The 27879-nt window shown below is 39.2% G+C and overlaps 1 protein-coding gene across 11 annotated transcripts in view; it reads right to left on the bottom strand.

Annotated features, from left to right (window-relative positions):
* The window catches only part of MAGI2 (membrane associated guanylate kinase, WW and PDZ domain containing 2), a 1470566-nt gene that overhangs the window by 118074 nt on the left and 1324613 nt on the right, over positions 1-27879 (bottom strand). For 10 of the 11 annotated variants that reach the window (XM_055283421.2, XM_055283424.2, XM_055283423.2 and 7 more), the window contains 3 exons: positions 8930-9115; positions 6797-6968; positions 1078-1297 (listed from right to left, as the gene is read on the bottom strand). In XM_055283421.2, coding sequence (XP_055139396.1) covers positions 1078-1297; positions 6797-6968; positions 8930-9115 — 578 coding nt within the window. The remainder of the gene's footprint in view (positions 1-1077; positions 1298-6796; positions 6969-8929; positions 9116-27879) is intronic. The other variant, XM_055283428.2, reaches the window with a different exon arrangement.

Below are 27879 nucleotides of genomic sequence, written 5' to 3'. Positions count from 1 at the left end.
TGACATCATCTCTCCTTTTACTTTTCTCATTCACTGCTGTTGAGCACCATAAATAAATGTCAGGTGTGTGTGTGTGTGTGTGTGCGCGTGCGTGTGTGTGTATACAAATTACAGAGTTTGCTGATTAGAAAAGTGAAATTTAGTGGGATCTGATAATTAGTTCTCTCAGTTGCACAGACTATTGAATATCAAGTTGGAATGTACAAAATCAATTTCTCTTTTACGTAAAATGCAGTACGTCCAAGATTCTCTGATCTTCACTATTCTTAAAATCTTTGGGCATAAAGTTGATCTTCAATTCCTAATAAAACACAATGTAATCTGATAGAGTTGAGGTTGTACTTAATTTATATCTTGAGATGTAGTTATGAAGTAGGAAATATTTTCTAGATACCAAACTCTGGCCTTGACTCTTTTCATAAATGTTGAATCCTCATCCTGGCCTGTAAGGAAGACTCTCCCTTCAGGAAACTGAATCTCAGAGAAGTTAAGGAAGTTGACATGAAGCACATCAACAAATAATCATAACAACCGTGGCACTGGTTGTGTAGACAGAGAGTTGTTGGCTGTGGCAGATGCTACACTCTGGATTGTGAAGCCAGGCCTGGTTTTATTCTTATGCACAGGGGCTTGGCCCTTTATCACAGAGTGGCAGGTAGGAGGCCACGTAAAAAACTATGGACCTAAAATACCTCCACTGCTAGCATCTATAAAATTTTCTGTATTAGCAGCACTCTCAGAGGTCCCAGGTTAGAGCCTTTTTAAAACTTTGACAAGGAAATGTACAGGGAGTTAGCTAGTATTAGCAGGGATTAGTTTATTCCATTACTACTCATCCACTCTTTATTTATGTATTTATCCATATTTATTTAATTGTCCTGCTTTATTCTGAAATAGATTTATTTATCGAGCATGTTTTTGAGGATGCAGGTGTTACCCCAGTGTTACCAGAACTAGGAATAGAACTTCAGCTCTATATCCCAGACAGGTACTCTTTCCTCTGCCTCTCCTATTTCATTCCTTGCAGTTCTCTGGAAGCCTTGGTCAGGGCCCACCCTGCTCTCCGGGAGGAGGTACCTGGGGTTGCCTGTAGTCCGACAGAGGGTACTGCCTGGTGTCGGGGGAGTGCTGCCTGTAGTCCAGCAGGGGAGGCTGCCTGTAGTCCAAGGGCGGGGGCTGCTGGTAGTCCCCTCCTGGGGGTTGCCTGTAGTCCAGCGGGGGCTGCCTGTAGTCTGTGAATGGAGGCTGTCGGATGTCTGGTTTCACATCTTGCCTTGCTTTCACTTCTGATCTGTAACTAAATCAATGGAAATGGGATTTGCTTTGGTAACTCTGCATTCTAAAGAGACTAGAGTGATCACATGGCCTCCAGAGGTGGTCTAGCCATGACAGCTCACACAAACCACTCCTCTTGGTGGTCCTGTTGGATGTTCAGGATTATGAGAAGGTTAAATATTATTTAAAAATCTCTGACAAATGCCATATTGTATACTTTTTATTTGGCTCCTTACAAAATCAAGGTAAAAATGATGGTTCCACCAGAACCTTGTGGAAAAGGACTCATGGATGTTCCTCTTTGACTTTGGCTATTTAAAAACTGTACAGCCACAGCAAATCAAGGGATTGAAGCACTGAACTATACAAACCAAAACATCAGCCTGTCTTAACACCAGTAAACCAACCTTCCTCTCTCACTCTTACTTTTTTCTCTCACACACACCCCTTGGCAGATCATTCATTACTTCATAAAAACATGATTGAAGTGATCTCTAAATACATTACAAATACACAATCAAAGGCTATTTTAACCTACTGCGTTGGGTCTTTTTGAATATTTTACAGAGGTTAAAGGAGTGATGGTAAAATTTAATCACCAACTACAAACCAAGTGGCAAGTCATTGGATCATTGGTAAAACTGGACACATATTACACAGAGGTAATACTAGATCATAGCTATCAAGATTAGCATCAAATACTACTGTGGTCATAAGATGCAAGAGAAGGCAAAAATGTTTATGTCCAACATTTATCTCTTGCTTGCTTCTAGATATTAGTTACTAATGAAATAAACACAGAGACCAGAGCTAGGAGTTTAGCATTGTTTTGTGAATCCAAACTGCTTTAAGCTGAGAGGGTTACTAGTTTCAAAAGAAATAGCCAATCCCTACCATTATGGGATCATTAATAAGGTGAACTGAAAAATTATCACCATGGTATGGAGGCCACTTAATTCTGTTGTTCATTGCCTATTGCCATGGTAACAGTCTATAATGAGATACCCAGGGATGTAGGTAGATTGAAAAAATACATTCTACACAGTAACAATTTTATCTAAAATTAATTGGAGAGTATGAGGAATTGAGGAAATATTTAGCAGTGAGAAAAAGCTCAAATGTGTCAGGACAACTAGTACAAACCAGTAGAATTCTTAACTTTAAAAGAGTCTAGATTTTTTTTTTTTTTAAACTGGCTTATGGTCTTACTGATGCTGATTAGTATTAAGTATTTTTAAAAATCACTTGCCTGAACAATTGCCATTAGTGTAATCTAATATTCGGCGAGGTCACACTGAAAGTGCGTGGCAATAGATGTGTTTATTTGGGGCTCCTTAGAAGGGGGTTAGTAATGTAGTTATTTTAATCAACCCTTTGAGTAGGTCCCTTTTATTACTTAACCCTGCAGAGGAGAGGCATTCCTTTTGTGAGCTGCATAATTTTGGCTTTGCTTTATACCTCAATTGTCCACTCGCCTACTGAAAGCATGCATGCTGAGAATAGAATTATTTAAAATATACTTTGAATAAGATGCTTAACTATGCAAATGCATGCATTAAACAAAAAGAATTGAACTGGGTGACATTTGTCAGTGTGTGTTGGTTCCCTTCTGGAAATAGCTTGTTTGGTGGTTTGGATGTCACACTGTTTTAAGTTACAGCACAGTCACTTTATTTCCAAGATCTGTAGGGTATTAATATGCAATATCCATTGTGTGCTCAATTTCCAACCAAATGTGTCATGAGGTATGGCCAAAGAGGGTGAAATGTAAGAATCTCCCCCAAAGTAACATAAACGACTAAAAATAGGAGCAGATGAAACTTTCAAAACTCTCATCCAGGCCATCAAGCACTTAAACTGTATTCTACCCAGTGTCATGTGTCAGGATTTTAAGTTGAACTACACATTGAAGAATTCTGTAATAAGGAAAACATATTAAATTTTTTATGAGTGTTGCTAACTTTTAAGTGAATAATATACCAGCTAGGGCAAAAAATTATGTTGCTTTGAATGTGTGAAACACTTTAAGGAAAACTCAGGATTATTTTTAAAAACTGGCTCTCTAAAGTTCTTTTACTTCTGAAAGAAGATCATTAATATAACCCTTCATAGCTATTAATTCCATTGCTAAAGAGACTTTAGAAATGATAAAACCAGACTGCTAATGGTAAGTTCTAGCAGGTTTTTTGTGGTATGAAAAATTTCCAGAACAAAGAAATGCTGCCCATGGTGAGAATGCACATCTCGTGGGCCCTTTAAGAATCACCTCCAGCCAGGTGCGGTGGCTCACGCCTGTAATCCCAGCACTTTGGGAGGCCGAGGCAGGCGGATCACCTGAGATGGGGAGCTCCAGACCAGCCTGACCAATATGGAGAAACCCCGTCTCTACTAAAAATACAAAATTAGCCGGGCGTGGTGGCACATGCCTGTAATCCCAGCTACTAGGGAGGCTGAGGCAGGAGAATCGCTTGAACCTGGGAGGCAGAGGTTGCGGTGAGCTGAGATTGCACTGTTGCACTCCAGCCTGGGCAACAAGAGCGAAACTCCATCTCAAAAAAAAAAAAAAAAAAAAAGAATCACTTCCAGTCCTGAGCATCTAGAGTTCAAAGTCTGTGAAAGAAGTCAATTTCCAATGCTGTGTCACTGACCTTGCCATTTTAAACTGCAAATATCAATTGCCCTTGCTAGAGAAGGTGAACTCTGCTATTTATACTTAGTTTTGAAATATATTCCATAACGGCTCCTCTGTTGTCTTCAACAAATGCTTCTCCTTGAATAGCGCTTTTGCTTATCTTCATATTAAACATACTTTATGCTTCCTGAGCACACACCCAAAAGATGTTAAAGGACTGAGAAATCGGGAGAAGTGTATGGGGTCTCACGGGAAGCCAATCCAAGAGTAAATATGACAGGAAAAAATATCACTCATTCCAACTCAACACAGATATTTGCAAGCAGATTGCCATTTTATTTTATCCCGCTCTAACATGGGAATGGGCTGAATTTGACATGTAGGTGGGCACTCCTTGTACAAATGAAGAAATAGGAAACTCATACCGTGCACTTGGCATATAAACTGTCTTGGAGACATCTCCAGCCTGATCTAAAAAAATGGCAAAGAGTTTTCCCTCTGATACCATGATCATCTTTAAATGCAATTGGGAAAAATGTTTCTGGTACCTGTAAGATTACTGAATCTCTTCATTCATATGCAAATGAGCCACCACCAACAATCACAGAGTTCAGCCAGGAAACCTGAGTGCCAGTAAAGGGCCCTAGAGTTGGAGTGGGCACTTCCTGGGCTGTTAACATAGTAATGGAAGCAAAATATCTTAGAAGCGATGTAGTAGTAGAAGAAGCAGAATACCTTAGAACTCTGGGCAAATATGTTGGTGACTTATAAACATTTGGATTAGGTCAATCTGAATCCCAGAGTTAGGAATATTTCATTCTGCAGTCAGGATGTCTGAAGACCACTGCTTCTGTGATAGGGAACAAGGTATCCCAGTTGTGAGCTGGCAGCAGATGGGACATGACAGTGGCTGTATCCAGCTGTTGTTCTCCCCTCAGAGCTATAGCACACCAGGGATGAGCTCACCCACTCAAGGCTGGGAGCAAGAGCCATGTCCAGGGAAATCTGACTCTGGAAAGGAGAATGGAATGTGGCTGCGAGATTAATCGACAGCGGCAAGAAGAGTCTGAAGCTGGCTCGGGGACTGCTGGGGTGCTCAAGTCCTTCCTCTTGAGTCTAAGATGAATTCTGGGGAAAGCCAGTGCAATCTGTTGAAGTGATAGATGCTGAGAGCAAACACATCTGGGGCTCATTACCGAGACACTCAGGACCTACCCTTCTTATGGATTGTCAAATTCTCACCTCTGCATCATTTTCTTTATGGGGCTTTTCTCTTCCTTGCATAGATTAACAACATAAGCAGCTGAGGACAATCAGACATTTACTTTTCTATGAAAGCAAATGGGCAATCAGTAGAATGAGGCTTTGTAGAAATACCACCTGTGGCACAGGGAAAACAGTTTGCTTTGCAACAATGTGAATGATGAACCCAGAGAGTTCTGGGAATCAAAAACAGAGTCTCACTTCATCTTCACCATCATGGGAGGAGAGGGATGGGAAGCAGATGTTCAGAAAACATTAGAATCATTAAAAAGGCCAGTGAGGGGTTTGTATTCAGAGATGTTTCTGTGAGTTGTTCTGTTTTTGTTTTTTTTTGTTGTTGTTGTTTCCCACGGAAAGGGAGAAAGCATCATGGGAACATGATGCTTTTTAATGGCTCAACCCAACCCAGGCTCCCTGTTATATACAAGTCACAATAAGAAGACAATGTTGTTCTTATGACAGTCTTTTTCTGGAAGTTCAAATTGTCTTATTCATTAGTCTATGATGCCTATCTCTAATGCTATGTGTGGAATAGAAGACCCTCATTAGATTGTGGGTAGGAGGATGTAAGGTTATTATAATCAGTAAAAATGCTAATTTATTTTATTTTTGAGACAGAGTCTCACTCTGTCACCCAGGCTGGAGTATAATGGGAACGTTCTCAGCTCACTGCAGCCTCCGCCTCCTGGGCTCAAGTGATTCTCCTGCCTCAGCCTCCCAAGTAGTTGGGACTATAGGCGTGTACCACCACGACCGGCTAACTTTTGTATTTTTTGTAGAGATGGGGTTTCCCCACGTTGCTCAGGCTGGTCTTGAACTCCTGGGCTCAAGCAATCCTCACACCTCGGTTTCCCAAAGTGCTGGGATTATAGGCGTGAGCCACCACACTGGCTGCTAATATTTACTAATGCCTACAAATCCTTCAACATTCTCCCCACCTCCACATCATCATCACTCTCTGAGCCATGACTTTTGTGGTTCAATGGACGTCTGCAGCCACCTCCGAACTGCTTAACCTGCATTCACCCTGCCAGCCTCCTGTCTGCGCTCTGCAGGGCAGACCGAGAGGCCTTCTTATAAAGCAAATCTAATGATAACAGTCCACAGCTGAAGACTCTTCAATGACTTCCCACTGCACTTAAAGATCAAAACATTAAGTAAGCATGCTTACAAGGCCCTTTAGGGTGGGCCCCAGCCACCCTGACTGGCTTAGTCTCACATCATAGGAGATTAAAGAAGGAGAAGAAGGTGGTCTCCTTCTGCCATCCCATATATTGGCCGCATTTCCATTGTTCATACTGCATGCTTGCTCCCGCCAGAGGCCTCTGAGTGCGTTCTTCACTCTGGACTCCCTTTAACATGCTCTTCAGCTGTTAAGCCCTACTCATCTGCAACCGCCCACCATTTCTGCAGGAAAGCATCTCTCTTTGTGAAGGACAGACACTCAGCTATCTTTACTAATAAAACCATATCTATAACACACACAACCTCAAAATCACACAAAGGTACACACAGCGATTTCTGCTTTATGAAAATCTCTCTGCCTGTCCTGTGCTGTCCCCAAATGCTCCCTTCTCTCCCCACCCCATCACCTCTCAGAATCACAAAAGTCAGAGGAAATTTTACCTATTTTCGTGTCCTTGCAGCTGAAGTGGTTGAGGTGGTGCTGGCTGGGCGACAGGGCTGTTGGGGGTGGCTGGGCTTGGCTGGGCCAGGGGACTCTGCTGTGCCAGGGGACTCTGCTGCGCCATGGGACTCTGCTTCTCTGAGCTGGGTGCCGAGGTGGGGCTGTTGAGCTCTGCAATGGAGAACCAAAGCAGCAGATGCTGTCAGGTTAGCATTGACAAGGGGAAAGAGGTGACCAGAGGCAGTGACTTTGCCTCTGCTGATGGCTCAGGCTTTGGTTATTTCCGTTTCCGCTAGGTTTTTAGATAGCAGGTTAATCTTATCAAGTTCTAATACCATTTCTGATATTTGTATTGTTTCATTAATGATCACTGCAGAATAAGACTATGAACAGTATCTTGTCATTCTGCCAGAAGAAAAGATTACCAAACAACCTTGTAAAACTATGAAAAAAATAATTCAAAGGACTAAGCTCTAAAACATACTCTATTTTCTCAGCATCGCTTGCTGAGAGAAAATGGATCCGCCACCACTTTTTGCTTGTAATAAACAGCCTGAAGAGTCTTCCAAAGTGTGGATAAGGAACGAACCATAAAAAGAAAAATGTTTTTTACAATCTTTTCCTCATCCCTTGTCAGTCTTATTGCCTCATAGCCCACTGGACTCCACATTTTTCCAGAAAGAAAAAAGAACGCTGGACACAGGAAGATTCACAAAACTGTTCTTTTAAATAATTGCTTCTGGACTTCTTTCCTAATAACATCAAATTTTCAACGGAAGTTGACTCTATATATTGGAATAAGGGCCCAACAGACACATTCCAGACTCGGAAAACTGAGAAGCATTTAGACTTTCAGTGAGCAATTTTGTTTGCAGTTAATTTCCATTGAATAGCTTATACATGTTGGTGTCTGCAGATAGTAGGTTAAAAAGCAGCATGGCCATTTTTCTTTTCTCTCTCTCTTTTTTTGATTGGGTAAGAAAAGGGAGGTGATCTATTAGCATTCCCCTATAAACTCTTCTTCTCCCCGCTTTTTTTCGCCCACAGTCCAAACCTTTTAATTCCTTCTCCATTTATATCAGGGTTTCCCAGACTCAGCGCTGTTGGCATTTTGGGTGTTGTAATTCTTTCCTGTGGGCGGCTGTCCTGTGCATTTTAGGATGGTTGGCAGCATCCCTGGCCTCCACCCACTAGATGCCAGCAGCATGCCCACCTCAATCAAGACAGTCAAAAATGCCTCCAGACTTTACCAAATGTCCCTGGGGGGACACAACCACACCCGTTGAGAACTACTGTTTTATATTTAAAGTCAAGTGGCTGTTTAGCCATTTGCTGCCTACATGTCAGATAATCCTAAAATGGAATTGGGGGCTGAATAAAACAGAGGGTACCAAGTTGAGTGAGCCCATCAGCCTCTGTGTGGGACACTCATCAGTGAGCTTCAGAAATGGAATTCTTCAATATCGTTGATGAGTCAGCAGCCAGAAACTAGTCATGAACCCACTGTCTCTGGAAATGGTGAATTTTCGGTGCAGTGATGTTCACAGCTCCATGACCCCTTAGGGCATGGTTATGAATTGTGATGTTCACCACTCTTTTGAGCCTCAGGGGGGAGTCCTTGTACAGACAAATTCAAAAGGCTCAGTGGGAATTTTAAATTCTTATCAGATGCAACATTTTCTAAATGAGCTCTCCTTATACCACAAAACTTCATGTTTTCAAAATCAATCTGACTTTGAGGAATCCTCTAGAGATTTACTGTTAACATAAATATTTTTTTCACATTTGTAACTCTGTCACCTCTGTTGAATGAATTCTGACTTAATATAACCATAAAAGCGGGGGCCCACAGGGAATGATTGAATAATCTGGCGTCTTGGAATTCACACTATTTAGCCTGCAATACCACATAGCTTGACCTCTGAATGAAACAGGTACTGAGTAAACAGGATATGGATTGCAACTGAGTGTGAGTTTTTGCAAAAGTGGAAATAATAATCAACCTCTGACACTCTGACACCACAGTGACGGCAGGCAGGTACACTCCACGACCCTGGCGGGCAGGCTGAGAACAGCCGGTGAGTGTGTCCATATGTTGACCGCCTCTCTGCAAGGCTGCCTCAGGCACTCACCCTCCTGAGGAATGATGCGAAGGGTGACACTAAGACCTGCATCCTTGATGAGCTTCACGATGTCAGCGTGAGGCATGTTGATGATAGACTGGCCATTCACTGCTAGGATCCGGTCTCCCACTTTTAGTTTTGCACAGCGATCTGCAGGACTCCCATCAATGATGCGTCCGATTTTATGGGGCACAGCTAAAAAAACCCCAACAGAAATAGGTATCAGGGACATCACCAATACATGTTCTTTCAGTCCCAGCCCCAAAGGAAACAATGAAATGTCAGAATTCCTTCCTTCGTCAGTGTATTTGCCTTTTGAAATCACACTAATTTCTATCAAATGGGGTCCTGTGCATACTACTGAGACCAAAGTTTCTAAATTCAAGTCCTTTGCAGTGATAGGCCAATTCCAAACACACACCAGGGGTTCTCAAACTTTGGGGTGATCATAATTAACTTAGAGTTAAAAAGACAGCTATTTGGGCCTTACTGGGGACCATCTGAATTAGAATGTCCAGGCAGGAGGTGAGGACCATGAATTTCTAAGAAGCTTCTAGGGAGATTCCAATATATATGAGTGTTTGAGGACCACATAGAACTTTGTGCCCCATGAGCTCATATTCTAGAGACAATAATCAATAATTTAAGAAAGCTACAATAAATGCCAGAAATTCAATTTCTACCCTTTTATTATTTTATTGAGAGGAGAAAACAAGGAAGGAAAGAAATATGTGTTAACATGGGTAGTAGCCACTTGGTAAAGAAGTTATAACCACCTTCCCACTTATGTACTAAGCTATAAAGGTTGGTGTGTTGTCACATCTTACCTCTTCTTTTTGATTTCCTTTTACATGGTGCTGATATCTTGCTAATGTCTGATATATAATGCATTTATTCAAATCTACAATGCCATGGATGGTAAGACACACCTTTATTTTATATGCCACGGGGAAAAAAAAAAAGAAAGACTGCTAACTAGATAATGATGCTCCATTGACTATAAGATGCTCTCCAACTGTCAAAATATTAAAATATAAAAATGTTTAGGATTGGTAAAATGTTACATGTCTTTTAAAAACCATGTACACTTCTTTTCTTTCTTTTTTCTTTTTTTTTTTCTGAGACGGAGTCTCACTCTGTCGCCCAGGCTGGAGTGCAGTGGCGCGATCTCGGCTCACTGCAAGCTCCACCTCCCAGGTTCATGCCATTCTCCTGCCTTAGCTTCCCGAGTAGCTGGGACTACAGACACCCACCACCATGCCTGGCTAATTGTTTTGTATTTTTAGTAGAGACGGGGTTTCACCGTGTTTAGTCAGGATGGTCTCAATCTCCTGACCTCATGATCTGTCTGCCTCGGCCTCCCAAAGTGCTAGGATTACAGGCATGAGCCACCATGCCTGGCCTATTTTCTTTTTACTATTTATTTATATGTGTGAGGAGAGCCACACACGTGGGAATACAGATTTTTCCTGGAAGGTTGACTTCAGTGTAAATGTTTAAGTACCTACCAAGATAACTATTTCTGGGGTGGACATCAATAGTATACACTGTGTAAACCCCCTCAAGGAGTTTACCAAACTAGAAACCTATTCCCTTTCCATTCTCCCTTCAAGACTGTGAGCCCCAGCTCAGAAACCTGTCAATAACTCTGTGTCATTGGTCTCCCTATGGAATCAGGTACTGCTTTGATCTGCAGAAATATGCAAAAACACAACCCACCATTCAGTATCTTTCAGGGATGTCTAGTCCTTGAACTCTCAATCTTGCACATGCTTTACAGCGAAAGGCAGCACATTAGCTAATAACCATGGCAAGGAAGGACAATTAGTGAGTTAATGAGCCAGTACCTTGTTCATTCTTCTATTGTGAAATGTTATAGATAGCATATGAAAATATTGGCTGAGCCTGTGTCCCTGAAGTGAAACTCATCATGTTGGAAACTAAAACACGTTTTTATTTACCATAAGCACTAATGGCTTTAATTAAGAACATCTTACATAGAGCATGCTAATGATCATCTTAGAATCTTAGGACAATCAATATTTTTTCAAGTAGAAATATAAGACCTCATTAATTTACTGACTTTTAAAAAATGATGTAGGCATTGCAAGGTATTTAGGGTTGCAATTATAATTAGGGTGAACTTTAGTTCCTGTTTTTGCCCCCTTTCATGTTCAACAGTGTCCTGGAATGAATGGTTCATCAATGATTTGGTCTCCCTGGCCATAATGTGTATATTGTTATCTGTCCCGTGACCTCTGCAAAATTACCTAACTTCTCTGAGTTTGTTTTTCAACAGTAAAATTGGTATACTAATAGCATTGACTTCACAGACTGCATCTGAGAATTAAATGAGTTATCATATGTAAAGCGAGTAGAACAATGCCTGACATGTGAGAACTGATCTATAAGTATTAACTATCATTCTTTTTATTACTATTATCTTTTAAATATTTCTGATATCACTATTAAGGGGTGTGTGTGTGCTTGTGTGTAGGTACCAACTTGGTTTCTTTCCACATGGGGTAAACCTGTAATACTGCTAGAATTGAAGGAACACTTTGCTTACTACAGGATTATACAGAGCAATATCCCCTAAGTATCAACACAGGAAAATAGCTTCAGTTATGAAAGAGATATATTGGGTGGATTAGATAGACACTGGATGAGGTCAAGAGTCTGTGTTCTCTGATTTCACAAAAAAGACGATGTGGCAGGTCTCTGTAGGAAAACATCAACTTGTAAGAGTTTATTATTCAAAGGGAAATCAGCATGATTTAAATCTCTTAATCACCCACATTAAGCCCTACACACATAAACACACACACTTTCATATTTATTGAATGTTATTCACCATTTTTCTTCCTACCTCTTATGAGTACCTACCTGAGCCAAGCACTGTGCTAAGTGATATATATGTGTGTAGACATGTATATATACATTTAAAAAATATCCTTAACAAATCATATGAAATATTTGATAGCATTACAAGTTTACAGTAGAGGAAACTGAAGCATATAGCAGTTATTAATTTGTCCAAGGTCACATACGCCAAACAGGGCTTAGAACCCTTGTCTATCAGATTTCATAGCCTTTGCTGTTAATGTAGCCACCACCCTGCATCTCTTGACTTTTCTGGCTCAGATCTCTAATCTATTAACTTGTTTTGTGAGTATCTGGTGCTTTTATTTGATGGGTACAGCCTGCCTCTAAGCCAGGAACTAAACACTTCATGAGTGGTCCTGATTCAAGGATGAGTGGAAGTCAGGAACTTTGCCTGAAGCAGGTTCTTTGCTGCAGCTGTCTTTTGATAGGCAAAGTGGGAGGAGGAGAGAGAAGAAAGAGAAGAGGAGAGGAAATTGGACAGCTCTTCAGATCCTGTGTAGTTAGGATGTCACATCATGGTGTCATTCTTTTGTGTGAAGTAATTTCTTTGGGTTTTAGAAATACTGAGTTTTGAAATGAAATTTAAAAACATACTTCAAAACACAAATGGTATTTGGATGATTTTCTGTTTTGACTTATTTATGCCTCTGCTCTCCTCTATTACTGTAGATCATTTAAAATTTATTGGGCATAAAATCCCAAATGTTTGAAAACATAGATACACACACACACACACACACACACACACACACACACACCCAATTTGTATGCTCAAAAACAATGATAAATTATTACTTGTTAATTTCCAGGCACTGTGGAACTTGCTCATTTTAAATCCTTATAGCAATAGTGTGAAGTAGCTGTAAAAGTATAATAATCATGCTAATTTCACTATTAAGAAAACAAGTGTCGAAGGCACAATTCAAATCCTTGCCTATGGCTTCAAACTTTGGGATTACTCCTTTCTTTTTTGATATGTTGGAGGTTGAAAGCAATTTGAATTATGAAGAGCAAGCATATGACTATTGAGACTTAGTTTGGAAAAGCTTGCTGGTTGAGACTTCAAGATGAAAGTTTCACTGTAAACAGAATTATTTGCTCATGGTAATAACTTAGTTTCAAAGCCATTTTAACTGTATGAGGGTAGTTCGAATAAAAACTAAGATAAAAGACTAGAAATCAAAACAAAAGAATGAAAACTGAAATAAATTCAGTGGTAGACACATAAAATGACTGAGTGACTTGCATAAAATGTAAGTGAGCACACAGTTTAAAAATGTGTCTTCAGTAATTGAAAGTACCTGACGTGGTTTTATTACAAATGTTTTCTATTGGCATTTACTTTAATAAAAACAGTACTTGAAACTCTTGGCAGCTAATGGCAGCCTCACTTTTCCTTTACTAGAGTTTTCCCTACATATGTAAGTGCACTGAATGTTGATGTACAACAAATCTCTGACAAGGGATGTGCTCAGAGAGGATTCTCTCTGAAAACAAGATGCAGTTCCATTTGCTCAGTGATAAGGTCTACAGAGCCTATGACCTAAGTGCTTTCAGTGCAGTGCTAATGGAATTACAGAGCAAGGAAGAGGCCCTGACCTTGGTTTTTATTATTGGGATGAATGGTACTCATTAATTCCCTGAGAATTGATGACTAAGGTAACTGCCGGAGCACAGTCCATTTAGACAGCATGCCTTGCAGACATCAACTGTCAGGCAGCAACATAAATCAAGTCTTTGGATCAGTCTTCTTGACACAGTGTGCTTAGGATACACAGATATTTGGGAAAAGTTGCAATATGTCATTTGGCTTTGGACATACTGACATTTAGGAAGGAGACAATGTGTCACTAGTCGGAAATATCCTTTTAATTGAAAATCTCATAAATTATGGAAAAAAGAAACCCAGCTTTTCTATGTCTTTATTCCTTTATAGATAAAACAATATTGTCTACTTATATTGCAACATGTTTTATATTTTCCCATAGATGAATGAACCCTTTTGACTCTGCTCAATGTACCACACTTGTTTTGGTAGGAATATTCAGAGATAATCAGTTGGATTGGATGTCCTCTAAGTGGGTTTGGAAGGGCTGGATTCTTGGGGTCTGTAGCCACATCACTACTGAAAACAGGGATCCTCCCTTTTTTGCTGTTGGATTCTCTTCTGGGACCTCATATAGTCTACCCCGGCTCCTTCCGTCACTGGTCAAAGGGGGCCGATCCAGCCAATGATCTCCTGTTGTTTCTACCTTGGGTCAGTCCCCATAAAGAAGACAGGATGTTTACTCGAAGGACTTTTCTTGCTTTGGTGATAGATTCTTCCTGAAATCCTAAGGGAAGGGATTATTAGATCCCCCTTCTCTCCTCTTTCCTCATTATTTGTCTTGCTGTTTATGTGCATTTCATTTCAGAGAAAGAAAAGTCTGTGACTCATGTTTACATTTAATTATCTTCTTGTTAATAGATCCCACAAAGTGGAGTTATATGTGGAGGACAGTATTAAACAGGGAAAGTGGATTTTGCATCAATCATGCCAAACTTACAAGAGGGAAGTTCCTGAAATGAGCGTGAGAAAAATAAATACTTCAAAGGCAATCGATAGTATAAACTCCCATTAGCTCAGATTTCCATTAATTTGTGAAGGTTAAACAACATGTCATTAGCTTAAAGAGGCAAAGGAAGTTAGTTTGGGTTTAGAATCTGTGACCCGATGTGAAAATAAACGCTTTTTAAAAGTTGGATAATTCTGGTTGTTTTTCTTTCAATAATATGTGAAAATTACCTTCTGTCTAGTTTAAATTTGTGGGTTGGAGCAGAAGGGTCAATTACTACATCAATCAACACATTTCGGAATAGCATCTTCTTAATAACATGCACTATGCTAGGCCCAGAGGGGAAGGCAATAATAAAGCAACACATGGTATTTGCCCTTAAGAAACTCACTGTCTGGCTGGGGAGACCAGGGATACATTTATAAAAATACATAAAGCAAAATGCAAATGGCAAATACATGGCAAATGTAATGTGCAGCAAAAGTAGAGTGGAGGAGTGAATTCCTGAGTCCAGGTGTAGACTTGAGAGAATGGTGAGAAACGGGAAGGTCATTCTGGGAGGAGGGAATATGTGCCCCTTGGTAAGTAGCAGCTCTCTTAGAAAAAAACTTACGAGGGTAAATGGGTATATAATCCAAGGAGGTTTGCGGGGAGACAAGGAGAGGTGCTCTGTGGGCTGGGGTCCCTCCTGCCCTCATAATTGCTTCCTTGAGATCTTTGATATGATGCCTTTAGTCCAGCTCCTATGAACGGAGACTGAGCACAGAGGAATGACGCGAGATTGTCACAGTGTTCCCATCTCTTTAATACATGGTGGAAACTCCTGATCTGTTTTTCTGCCTTTAGAAACCAGAACATAATATTAATCTTAATTTCCATCGCTCCTTCCTAAAAATTCTGACTTCATATGTTTTATTGTGACAAACCCATACAGATAGATATTGTCCCTTCCTGGAATATGACAAGGTGTCCTTCAAAACAGTTTTCTTTGTCATCATGGGGTGGAGATGTGGGAAAAAACATGTGTTTTGTATTTTAAAGTTTTTTTTTGTGGTAAAATTAAGAAAAAGCAGACAGCATGACTTGTTTTCCTCTAGAACGCTGTGAAATTTAGCTTTCCAAAGATGAAAACGTCTTCCCTGAAATTCATAGCCAACTGATATGCAAAACCCAAAATCAAACAGCTGGTGTTTTAAGGACTGCATATTCAAAAAGTGCGTTTTCCCCCCCTCCCAGCACCCATGAGTCATTCTCTTGTGGTTGAACAGTTTAGCTGCCCTGGAGTTGGTAATAAGCAGATGGTCAGACAGGAGAATGGGAAGAAGGGCTCATCACTGGCAATTTGGGAACCCAACTGAACTCACGTTGCTAAGGGCAGAAAGCATCCTATAGACACTATTAACTAAATGGCTGGAGAGAAACACTCAGCAGCCATATATTACCGTTTATGCTTTTATTTTATACCAATTGTTAAAAATTTGCATAGCTAAGTACTGAGAGTAAATTGGTAATTGAAAGAAATCTCACGACATTAGGAATTGTAATTAGCTATGACTTGACTGTTCTATCCTGGAACATGAGGCTGGGTTGAAATGGATTTGTTGTTTGGAAACATTTGATGGGCCAGGGGTCACATGGCTAGCTTCATATGATCTGGGCAGTCACACAGGCCACCATGCTCAAAAGGGCCTGGTGTTTGGTTTAGTCACATGTCACCAGCTTGATATTCTTAATAATTTTTGAACAAGGACCTCACATTTTGATTTTGCACTAGACCCTGCAAATTATGTAGTTGGTCTTCTGTAGATCTGTCCATAACGTATTTCTTCCTTGCACCACTCCACTGTTCTTAGTGTCTGCAATGGAAGGTGTAAATGAGAATATGTTACAGCTACCAAGAAAAATCACCAACAAGGTGGGTGGTAGGAAAGGAGCCAAAACAATCCTTTTCTCTATGGGTGCATTTTCCACTCCCCTGTACATCACTAGAAAAGGCAGTCCAAAAAATTTCTGTTAAGTATACTCTTACTTTTGATTCTTCATATATTTATTGAAGAGGTCTAAAAATTACCTTGATTCTCTTACTCCACTGTGAAAATTATTCTTATAAGTCACTCATTATTGTGTCATTGACAAAGCAACTATTCTTCTGTAACCCCTTTAAGTAGATGTTAAGAAAGATCACCGTATTTCAAGGGGTTCATGTATTCTTTTGATATGGTTTTTCTCCTCACAGTCTGACAAAATGTCTAGACATTAGAGTGGCAGGAAGCAAAGAAACTTCAGAATAGTCATGATCCTCAAATCTGTAGGTGTGTGGGGTCTGGGAGCTGGACAGAGAGAATGAAAAAACATTTCCATTTGTAGATACACCTTTTTTCTTCTGTAGCAATACTTTTCATTTCTCTGTATGTCCCTGAAAATCACCTTGCCAACTTGTATAATAACTAGCAAGGATATCTTTTTTGACCTGTTTGGGTCTGAATGTCATGATAGAAAATCTGGTCCCACTAAGCCAAATAAATATTAACTCTATTTCGGCAATTTTTGCATTTTTCGCAAAGACTCAGAAAAAGATACATATTTCCATTGCCCAATAAAACCAGCAACTCAGGACTTTCCAATCAAGGGGTAGAAGGTGAAATTCTGTTGTTCAACTAGAGTAATTTTAGTTAGTAAAATTGTGTAGCTTTTAGCAAATATGGCTTGCAAATAACCAAACAGCAAGCCGATTCAGTAATAATGGAAAAATCTTTAAAGAGTTATTGATGTTAAAATATGATAAAGGAATTCTTCCCTGCAGGGCAGAAAAGCCAGTTGCTTTATTCTTTTTAAGAAACAGTTGCAGGGTTGAGGTGCGGCATTATACTTCCATCCCAAGCACGCAAATCTACCTTTCAAAGGGCTGGTTGCCCAATTTTATGATGACCAGTTTAGTTCCTGAATATGGGGTTCCTTTTATTTATAATTTATTACAGAGCCTCATCAAGTTATTGCTAGAAAATACTAGATGGTTCTATTATGATAAAAATTGTATAAAATTTCAAAATTCACATAATGTAAAAGGAGAAGAGTAAACAATCTTCTAGTGATTGGAAATATAACTAAAGCAACTTAATTATTTTTTAAGATGTCATTTTTATTTTCTGAAAAAGCATTTATTTTTTAAACTTGGTACTGATTATTAAGACAGGTACAGTTTAAATTGCCCATTTAAAAAATCATATGTCATTCCCAACCTAACCTGTCCATATGCATAGAGAAAAATACATTAAGTATGTACTCATTACTTTGGCCTTTCCTTAATCTGAATAATTTATTTTTATGAAACTCAAGATTTTTGTGATGTTGCTTCATCAGCTCATTTCCAAAACTGCTATATGGTCTTATTCAGTGTTGCTTAATGTTAGGACCATTTTTTTTTTCACTTATAGCCCTGTAAGGTTTTTTTTTTTTTTTTTTTTGCCACGGACTCTTTTGTTTCCGTCTTTAAATTAGTAGCTATCCATGTTTTTTGTCCTCCCACTCACTACCAATTGCTCTCAATATGATGACAATTTAAGAGACTTATAGCAAGCTAATTGTCTTCCTTATATTTTCCCTATCTATAGATTTCTTTCCTCAAAGAGCTCTATGAGAAGTGTCAGGCATTAAAGCAACTTAATTGAAGTAGTATATGTGTGAACTTAAATAAATTAAACATAACCAAAATGGTTATAATAAAAAATTCTAGTCTCTTGCCCTAACTCTCCCATCCTCTCTAGTTCTGTGACCCAAATGCAAACATTTTAAATCTTTCAGCTGTTTCTTCTTCACATTTCTAATAATATTCCTATATAGCTATTTCTCATTTTATCAATGTTAGTAAATATCGATTTACTTCCTATTCTGATAGAGGATTTAGCACTCTTCCTCTGCATCCCACCTGTTCTCCTTATTCCAAAGTAGTTTTATTACAATTTTTAGTTAAACCAGTTATCATTGTTTGTGGTTTTACCATGTAAATCTTGTTCACTGAAGCATTTATGATTTCCTTTATTTTCTTGTACAGTTTCTTTCCTTCTTTCACCACTTCTAATCAAGGTTTCTGATTGTGTCTTTTTCCTACACATCCTTAATTGCTTCCCCAAAAGCTGTTAAAATCATCAATTTAATTTATTCCTCTGAAGACTTTCCTCCCAGATGTAGGTAGTTTGCTCTCCAGTCTGCTGGACAGTGTCATTGTGGGGATTGTTGTTGCGCGCCAAGGTGGACTCTGTGTCAGTTTTTCTGATTCACTTTTTATTTATTTTTTGTTATTTTAAGTTCTGTGATACATGGGCAGAACATGCAGGTTTGTTACATAGGTATGTGTGTGTGCCACGGTGGTTTGCTGCACTTACTGACCCATCATCTAGGTTTCCTCCACTTGCCCCCCTGCCCCCTTACAGGCTCCAGTGTGTGTTGTTCCCCTCCCTGTGTCCATGTGTTCTCATTGTTACACTCCCACTTATGAGTGAGAACATGCGGTGTTTGGTTTTCTGTTCTTGCTGATTCAGTCTTTCATTTTGTTGAAGCATATCCTACAGCAGCTTTCTAAGAAATTATGCAGGGATCAAACCAATTTTTCAATTCCTAGTGTTTGAAAATATGTTTATTTTTACCTTCTTTTGATTGAATTCTGGCTTAGAATTCTAGATTGTATGAAATTCCTAGACTGAAAAAATGATTTTTCTTCAGAAACTTACAGGCACTGCTTTATTGTCTTCTAGCATCCAGCATTACTATTGAGAGGCCTGACCCCATTAGGATTTTTGCTGCTTGTATGTGATATACTTATATTACCTTTTATTTTTGAAAATTGTTAAGATTTTTCCCTGCACTTTTTTTTTGTTTTGAATTATTGCAATGGTGCATTTTGGTATGGTTCTTTGTCAGTATGGAGACTTGTTTCCTTTAGTTTGGTTTTGTGAACCTTTATTATACTATTTCTTTGATAATTTCCATTCTGTTTTTCTGGTCTCTCTTTCTGCAACTCTCATTAGATATTGGCATCCAGATTGGTCTGCTGCTTCTCCTATAGGTCATAAGGATGACGCCCTCATGGTAGAATTAGTACCATTATAAAAGGGCAAATTTGGCCCCCTGTTGTTCTCCTTTGGCCCTTCCTCCTTTTGCCATGGGATGACACAGCAAGAAGGCCCTTGCCAGATGCTGGCACCTTATATTAGACTTTCCAGCCCCCATAACTGTGAACCAATATATATCTGTTCATTGTAAATTACCCAGTCTGTGGTATTCTGCTATAACAGCACAAAATGGACTAAGATGGCTACCTCCTTGCTGTATCCTCATATGTTGGAGCGAGAGAGCTCTGGTCTTTTCATCTTCTTATGAGGGCACCAATCTCATCATTGGGGCACCACTCTCATGACCTCATCTAAACCTAACTATCTCCCGAAGGCCCATCTCCAAGCACCATTACATTGGGAATTAGGGATTCAACATATAGGTTTTGGAGCAGGAGACACAAACAGTCAGTTTGTAGTAAATATCATATCTTTTTGTGGCTATAAATAAGTTTTTTAAGCTTTCTTTTGTTCCCTGAATTATCTTTATTTCTTTTATTTTCTTTCATTTCTTTCATATTTGCTTGCTTTATTATTTTAAACATAAAAATTTCATGGTTGTTTTATTCCATTCTGTCCCGAGTTTTTTAAGTTCTGGGCCTCGCTGAGTTTCTAAAGAAATGAGTGGGTCTGTGTTATTCATATCTGTTTTAGACTTTCTCTGCCCTGCTGAGTTGTCACTTTTTTGTCTTTGAAATATCTTGACCACTCCTGCCTACTCCTTTTCTCATTCGTTCACTATTACTACTTGGGGTCTAAGAAATGAGACCCCAAGTAGTTATAATTTACTACTATCAATTAGAAATTAGAAATATCTTTAATAATTTTTAATCAGTTTTTGCAATCAATATTTTGGTGCCCCAGTTAGAGATTTGGAACCTGTTTGGAAAAAAAATTAAACGTTTTATGTACCCAACGTTTAAAAGCCCTGTTGTCACTTGTAGCCTTGAGAGATAAAAACATAAAGGACAACTTATTTCTTTTCAAGTGTTCAGAAAGTGTCATAAAATTACATTTCATCAACTTCAGGTTTAGGGTTAAAAATGTTCAATAAAACTACACTTTCTTTCTCTCCTCTGTGTCTCTTGACTACCTTTGAAGCACATGAGACTTTTCACACTCATCAATGTACTTGGCTCTGAGTAATTTCTCAGCAGGCCCAATAGAAATAAATGGTTGATAGTTACAAGCAGGTGTCGCTGACAACTCAAGTTTCTCATTTTTACAGATGCAGTGTATTTTATCTCTGCCATCTCCTTTTTCCTTTTATAGCTTCTGAAATTGTGTTTTGTAAAAAGTCACTTGGCTATCTTCACACAGTTTCCTTGTTACAACAGGTAAATGTCAAAAGTGATCAGATGCAATATCAGACTTCCATTGAATTCCCCCAAGCCCTCTGGCAGATAATAACTTCTTGCAATATTTTCTTAATACAAATGGAAACAGATACTAACCCAGGCAAATGATCCCTCCTGAGCCAGCTGTCCTTTTCAATATGTTATCCAGAAGATTACACGAATATTTATTGGCCCTCCAGTTACACATACAAGCCAAAGTTCCACTAATAGGGTATATAGTATGTTTTAACCTGAAAGAATGCAATTGTGTATGACTGGATAAAATTAAATATGAACAGACCCTCAAGCAAAGTGTTCAGGAGCTAGAAGATATTGATCATATATTAACTTTGAAAACAACTTGCAGTGTGACCTCTGAATGGTCAAATTAATTATGTCAGTTCCCTGACATGAAAAGTGAGACCATTACCACATGTGGTCTCTCTTTCTTACCTAAGTATTGCACATTTTAACTTCATTTGGATTTCTGCTTATATGTACTTTCACGACTTATATTTTAAAGTATTATAACTATATGTGTTTTCAGTTTTACTAAGCAAATATACATTTCCATAATTTTATTTGAGACTATCATTATAAAATGACTTTTATTATGCTAACATAAGAAATGAATGGGAAATAAAAAAGAATTAAAGAGGTTCAAAATGTGTTTTGTTGTCCATAAAGAAATGCCAATTATACTGGAGGGGGAAGAGACTAAAAGTGAAAAAAAACTCGTCGGCAAAGATGTGCAGATGGAAGAAAGCATACTGAAGGTCTTCAATATTATTAGTCTTTAGAGAAAAATGCAAATTAAAATCAAAATGATTTGGGAGGCTGAGGCAGGAGGATTGCGTTGAGCCCAGGAATTCAAAACCAGCCTGGGCAACATAGGGAGACCCCCATCTCTACCAAAAAAAACACCCCCAAACCCCAAAATGACATACTACTATGCACCTATCGGAATGGCTAAAAATTAAAAAACCATAAAACCTAAAAATAACAAGTACTCACAAGGATAGGAAGCATCTGGAGCCTTCACACACGGAATATAAAATGGTACAGCCACTTTGGAAATTGGTACCATATGAATCAGCAATCCTACACCTAGATATTTACCAGGTGAAATAAAACCAATTTCCACACACAAAAAGACCTATATGAAAACGTTTATAGAAGCTTTATTTGTAATCACCAGAAACAGGAAACTACCAAAATGCCCCTCAACTAGGGAATGGATAAACAAACTACGGTGCATCAATATAATGGAATATTATTCAGCAATTGAAAATGAACCAAATATTGACACATGCAACAACATGGATGAATCTAAAATGCATTATGCTTAGTGGAGGAAGCCAGACTCAAAAGGCTACATACTGTATCATTCCATTTACATAGGAGAGGCAAAACTTTAGAACAAAACAAATCAGTGCTTGCCAGGGCTGGGAGTGGGTGAACAGCTGAGTCATTACAGCAGTAGTTATAACTAAACACGTCTGTCAAAACTCAGAGTATAGACTAAAAAGGGTAAACTTTACTATATAGAAATTAAACCTTTAAAATAGGGGGAAAAGTGAAAAAGCAGAAGGAGATAAGAGGTTTTGGATGGAAATAAATAGAGATAAGTAAAAAGGAACTGACGTAGAATAACTAGGAGACAGGAGGTGAGCAGGGGAAAGTGTAAGGGTTGGAAGTCTTCAGAGAAGAAATGCTGTCTAATCTGAATCATAAAACACAAACAGGACTTTGCCAGGTGGTCAAGGTTGGGGGAAGCAGGCAGCATAGTCAAGTGGTATGACTTGCAAAGACACAGATCTGTGGATTAGCAGTGTCTGTGTTGTGAGGGGTGGGAGTGCAGTGAGCACAGACATCAATGGGCCCTGGAATAAAGAAGGAAGGCCAGGTCATGAAAGGTCTTAATGTTTATGCTAGGGGTTTGGAATTTATATTATAGCCAATTGAGGAGCCACTAATGGATTATAACAGCTAAGTGAGATCATCAGACTCGTTTTAGAATAAGTCTGATGATAGTAGGTAGTATGAAGGGTAGACTGAAGCACAGGGAGAGTGGGAATTAGGCTGGAGGCAGGGAAGTAATTTAAAGACCACCACAATGCTCCAAAGTTGTGCAGTCCAACATGGTAGCTACAAGCATCATGTGGCCATTTAATTATTTGAAATCAAAGATAATTAAAAATTAAATTCTGGGTCATGCCAGCCTCATTTCAAATGCTCCACAGCCACATGTGGCTAATGGCCATAATGTTGTATAGTGCAGGATAAAACATTTCCATATTGCAGAAAGTTCTGCTGCACAGTGCTAACCTAGAACCTTAAGGAAGGCATTAGCAGTGGTGGTAGGGAATGCCTAATGTATTCGTTTTATATCTGGAAAGCATGTTTGGGTAACAGCTTGCCTTCATCGCTCAAGAGTGACAAATATAATTGTGTATAAATTCTGCTAGGATATGAATGTAGGTACCTGGAGGTCTGCTTTAAAGCTTGTGATCATACACATCGATTAGAGCTAAGAGTGACTTAGCACCAGGAAGCATCAACATCAGTGATTAATTTGGCACCCAGGTTTTATTGTATTTCAATTTTGTCAAGTGTCTACAAGAATGTGGCTATTTTTCATCTTGCTATTCATCTAGCAAGTCTAATAAACATCTGAATGAAGATTTCTAAGTTGAAATATTCTTCTTCTACTTCATGTTATCTCAACTGCTCTGTGCCAGAAAACTATAAGAACAAAACCTTTTACATGTGCTCTTTCTTGCTTTCTGGAAGACCCTCCTCTCATGATGAATCTGTAAGTATACATCTTTATGATGAACAGACTTATAACAGAAGGTTTTAGGCACTTCACTCTTGAAAGCAGATGGGTTCATCAGGTACCCAACATCTGGCCATTTTTGTAGAGCAAACCCTTGCCTGGCTTAGAGAAACAAGATCTGGGAGAGGTCAGATTGAAAAATGAAAATGGCAATGGCACACTCCACTATTTAGCTGATTTTCTCTGGCACTGCAAAAACCTTGGGAATGCCTAGTGATCTGACTCATCACCCAGAAAAGGCTGTCTGATTAATCTGCAGAAATGATTCCAACCAAGTACTCAGAATAGTTTCGTTGGGAACAAATCCAGCTTCAATTGCAAAATTATTGGTGGTCAAATGCACAAATAAAAAGATCTTTTACCAAGATTTGGTGTGGTAGGAAAGAGTTTCAGCAGAAGCACTCTCTAAGTCCTTGATGGAAACTGGACATCAAAAAGAAATGTTTTATCCCAGGCCAAATGGGAAAAATGTCCCCTTATAATACCCTTTCAACATAACCGGACAAGGGTGATAAATAACAGTACTGTGTTCACTTAACAACTTGCTCTTAAAATGGTTCCACATGTGGAACAAGCTTCATTAGGACCCTTCTCTGAAATACTTTCTTATGTAGTTGATTGTTGGGAAGAAAGAAGAAAAATAAAAAATCACAGAGAGCTTAATCCACCATGAGGCCCTGAATGCAGTATAAAGAAAAACTGTCTTCTGCAAAAGTGCCCTGCAGGCTCTGAATTTGCTTAAACCTCATGTGGGAGAGTGATGGGCATCCTGCATTGGTAGAGGATCATCCTGTACATGATGTCTGGGGTCTCTTCTCAGTTGCAATCTCCCTGTACTATCTAGTGAATAAGAAGGAGCTGCAGGACATAAGCCCAGAGGAAACGGCCACTGATCACCCATTTATGAGCTTTCAAGACAACTGAATAGCTAAAGGTAAGATATCCACCTTATGCTGCCGCCTGGAGTCTTTGAACACAATAATAAGAACTCTCCTGAAAAATGATTCCCTAGTGGGGGAAACATGATTTATGAGCTCTATTCAACAATAAGAAAAATAGTCCAGCATTTTAGAAAATGCATTGTGAACACACACTTTTTTGGATAGATTGTATTGCTCCTCTTGTTGAGGATAAATAAGAATGATGGTGTTCTCTGCAGACTTATTCTACAATTTAATGATCTTTAAATTTGTTAGTGCTAGGAGAGTAAAATGTTTGCATTTGTCTTTCTATTTTACTTAATAAATGCTTCAGTGTTCTGGTATCAGGGGACTTGGAGTTAGATGCTATATTTATATTTATGTTTATATTTATACTTATATTTATATTTATATATTTGCACTTGTTTGCTTACTAGTAGGAACCAGGCAGCCAGGTTGTAATTTGGGAAAAAAAAACTAGTCATGTTCAGGATTGAAAAAGTGGAATTGAATAAATAGGTCCTATTCATTCTGACCTCAGTGAGTATAATCCCATAAAGGAGTAATGCGATACAGAAGTTGTTTAGTTGGAACTGAAATGGGTTGCTTTGTTAATGAGGATTGTAAACGAATAAATAATCTGAAGTAATACTTTTTTCTAAGGAGTCTGGGATGCCATCCAAACCCTCCTATTTAGGACTATATAATTATTGCTGAGGTGGTGCTCACACAGATGGGTGACGATTCCAAGGGTTGGTGCCAGGAGAGGTGAATCAGGGGGCACATTGAGGCCACTGCCTGGCCCTTCGGAGAACAAGGGCTTTGCAACCAAGAGGTGTAAGATGACTGGGGCTGGCCAGAGGCAAAAAAACAGCTTCCCTGCCCCTGACTTCTTAGGGTGCTCTCTCATCTGAGTCTTCATTCACCAGGCCCCTGGCTGACTGCTGAATCATTTACCCAGGCTGAGAACAGCTGATGGGAAATCTGTATTCTGGGACATTGCTCTAGTTCTGCTTTATTATCGTGTGATTTCTCACTCTGGCCAAGGACCAGCCTTCATGCTACCTTTGTGGGATGAAACAGCTAGGTTTGGGTGCAGGGTAAGTTAGGACAGCGCACCAGTCACAGTCTTCCTTTCGATGAGGATTGCGCTGGATCACTGTATGAGAAGCATACAGCCCCATCAACATAAATAGCATGAGAATCCTTGAAAAAAACCTATCAGGAATTGTGAAGGATCCAAAGAAATGCCACCATTTCTTACCCTTAAGGAACTCACAACTTTTGTGGGGAAAGCAAAACATAAACACATGAAAAGTGAAATGACTATAATAGCAATAACAGACACAATAAACGAAGGGAAGTCAGGAAGCAGTAAGCAATAGGCGATGTTTACTGTTTGGGCAATAGTCTCCACCTCCTAGGGGTGCTGTGAAGATTAAATACAGTGTAAGATTCCAAGCACAGTGCCTGGGAGAAACCTTCGTACAAAATATTATTGCATAAGAGAAGCATACCAAGTGACAACAGGAAAAACATGGCTTCTGGGACAGGGTAAATAACTGAACCAGCTTTGATGGAACGGAACCTGTGAGGAGCTGCTGGCAAAAAGGAAGCCATGTCCAGATGCCCCAGGGTCTTGAATGGACAAGAGGCGTGTTTAAACTTTATCCTGCAGATATTTGTATCAGGAGTGTTATGGTCAAGGACTTGGTACAGGAGGACTGGATTGTATGTAGAAAGTGCAGTCTTTCTTGATGTACTTTGTGTCATTAGCAACGATCTACCACTCCCCCCTTAGCCCCTGGCTACCTCGTGGAACAGAAATTAAGTCACAATAATAAATGTGAAAAGACTTACTTGACTTAAAACGTATTATATCAGCATAGATGATGAATATAATCTTATCTTTGTTGTATATGTAGGCTTTCCCAGAGATTTTGAGGATACGTGCTTATCTTCGGCTTCAATTAGTTATATTAGAAGCCAGACACATGAGGGGAAAACCAGTACTTTATATATGTTCCCCACCCCACTATTCCTTCTGCTATGAAAACACTCACAGTAATATTGTGGGTGACACTATTGTGCCTCCTGAATGAGCCACTCTCAGCATAATCAAAGCCCAGAGTAAAAGCATTTGTGTTGTTGAAGGAATCCAAAGCAGGGATTCATTTAAGGAATAAGAGAACATTACATGTTGAGAAGCTGGTTAAGAACTCTGAAAGGGAACTTGTTTGTGCAAACCAGTGAGAAATAGAGAAATGAATGAGACTCACTTTCTAATTCCTATGTTCAACAGTGTGGGTATTTCAGTAGCTCTAGCAATGACTTTGGAGATGGAACATTGATGGGTCAAAGTTTATAATGACATAGAGATGGCTAAGGCACTAGGATAAGCACCAGTTGCATCTATTACCTGTGTTTTTAAGGCAATCAATGAACAAACCTCAATATGGAGGTTTGAAGAAAATTCACTGCCACAACCCAAATCCCAATAAAACCTAAAATGAATGGCTAATTGGTTGCTATTTGGAGGATTTACTGTAAGGCAGAGCTTTGTAAACATGATGCCACTGAAAGGGGCGTGTCTTAAATGTTACAGGTGTGCCAAGACAGCTGGGGATGGTTGGGTGAGCTTGGTGAGGACCAGGGGTAGAGCCTCCTGGGGGACTGCCTCTTGCCCCCACCAGCCTCATTCGTTTTATCTCAGCTTGTTATACAAATGCCATCAATTTACAAGTGTGCCAAGAAGTGAAGGTTGGTTGAAAAACACTGCCTTATATCGCCTTGAAGGGGGAGCTGGGTTAGTGTATTTAAGTGATTGTTTAAGATAATTTCTTGACATAGGTTGAGATGAACAAAATAACTCAAAGTGTTAGGAGCCATTTTCATTGTGTAATCAAAGGTAAAAGTAATAAAAGTTAAAATGATAGCTTAGCTAATGAAAAATATGATCTAGGCCTCAAACTTACCCAATACTTTTTTACACACCAACAAAACTAACTTAATACCTTATTTTCCATGCTGATTCCTGGCATCACGTAATTTAGAGCTGGAAGAGGATGTAAAGACCATCTTCCTTTATATTTTAAATGACAAAAGGACACAGGAAGACCAAGTGACTTGCTCAAGGGATACAGTACTTGGTGGACAAGCTGGAGTGAGCCTTGGGCTCATTGTCCAATGTTCTTTTCATTTAGCTTAAATCTCCTTGTTTTGAGGCAAGAGTAGAGAGACCTTGGCTTTTGTTTTACTTTGTGCCTCCTCTAAATTCAGTGATTATTCAGTGTTTGCATGGTTAGTGAGGTGAC

The sequence above is a fragment of the Symphalangus syndactylus genome, chromosome 6 (assembly GCF_028878055.3).
Source record: "Symphalangus syndactylus isolate Jambi chromosome 6, NHGRI_mSymSyn1-v2.1_pri, whole genome shotgun sequence".
Taxonomy (NCBI): Eukaryota; Metazoa; Chordata; class Mammalia; order Primates; family Hylobatidae; genus Symphalangus; species Symphalangus syndactylus.
The sequence above is the reverse complement of the archived record's forward strand: the minus strand, read 5'-3'. Positions and strand labels throughout refer to the sequence as shown.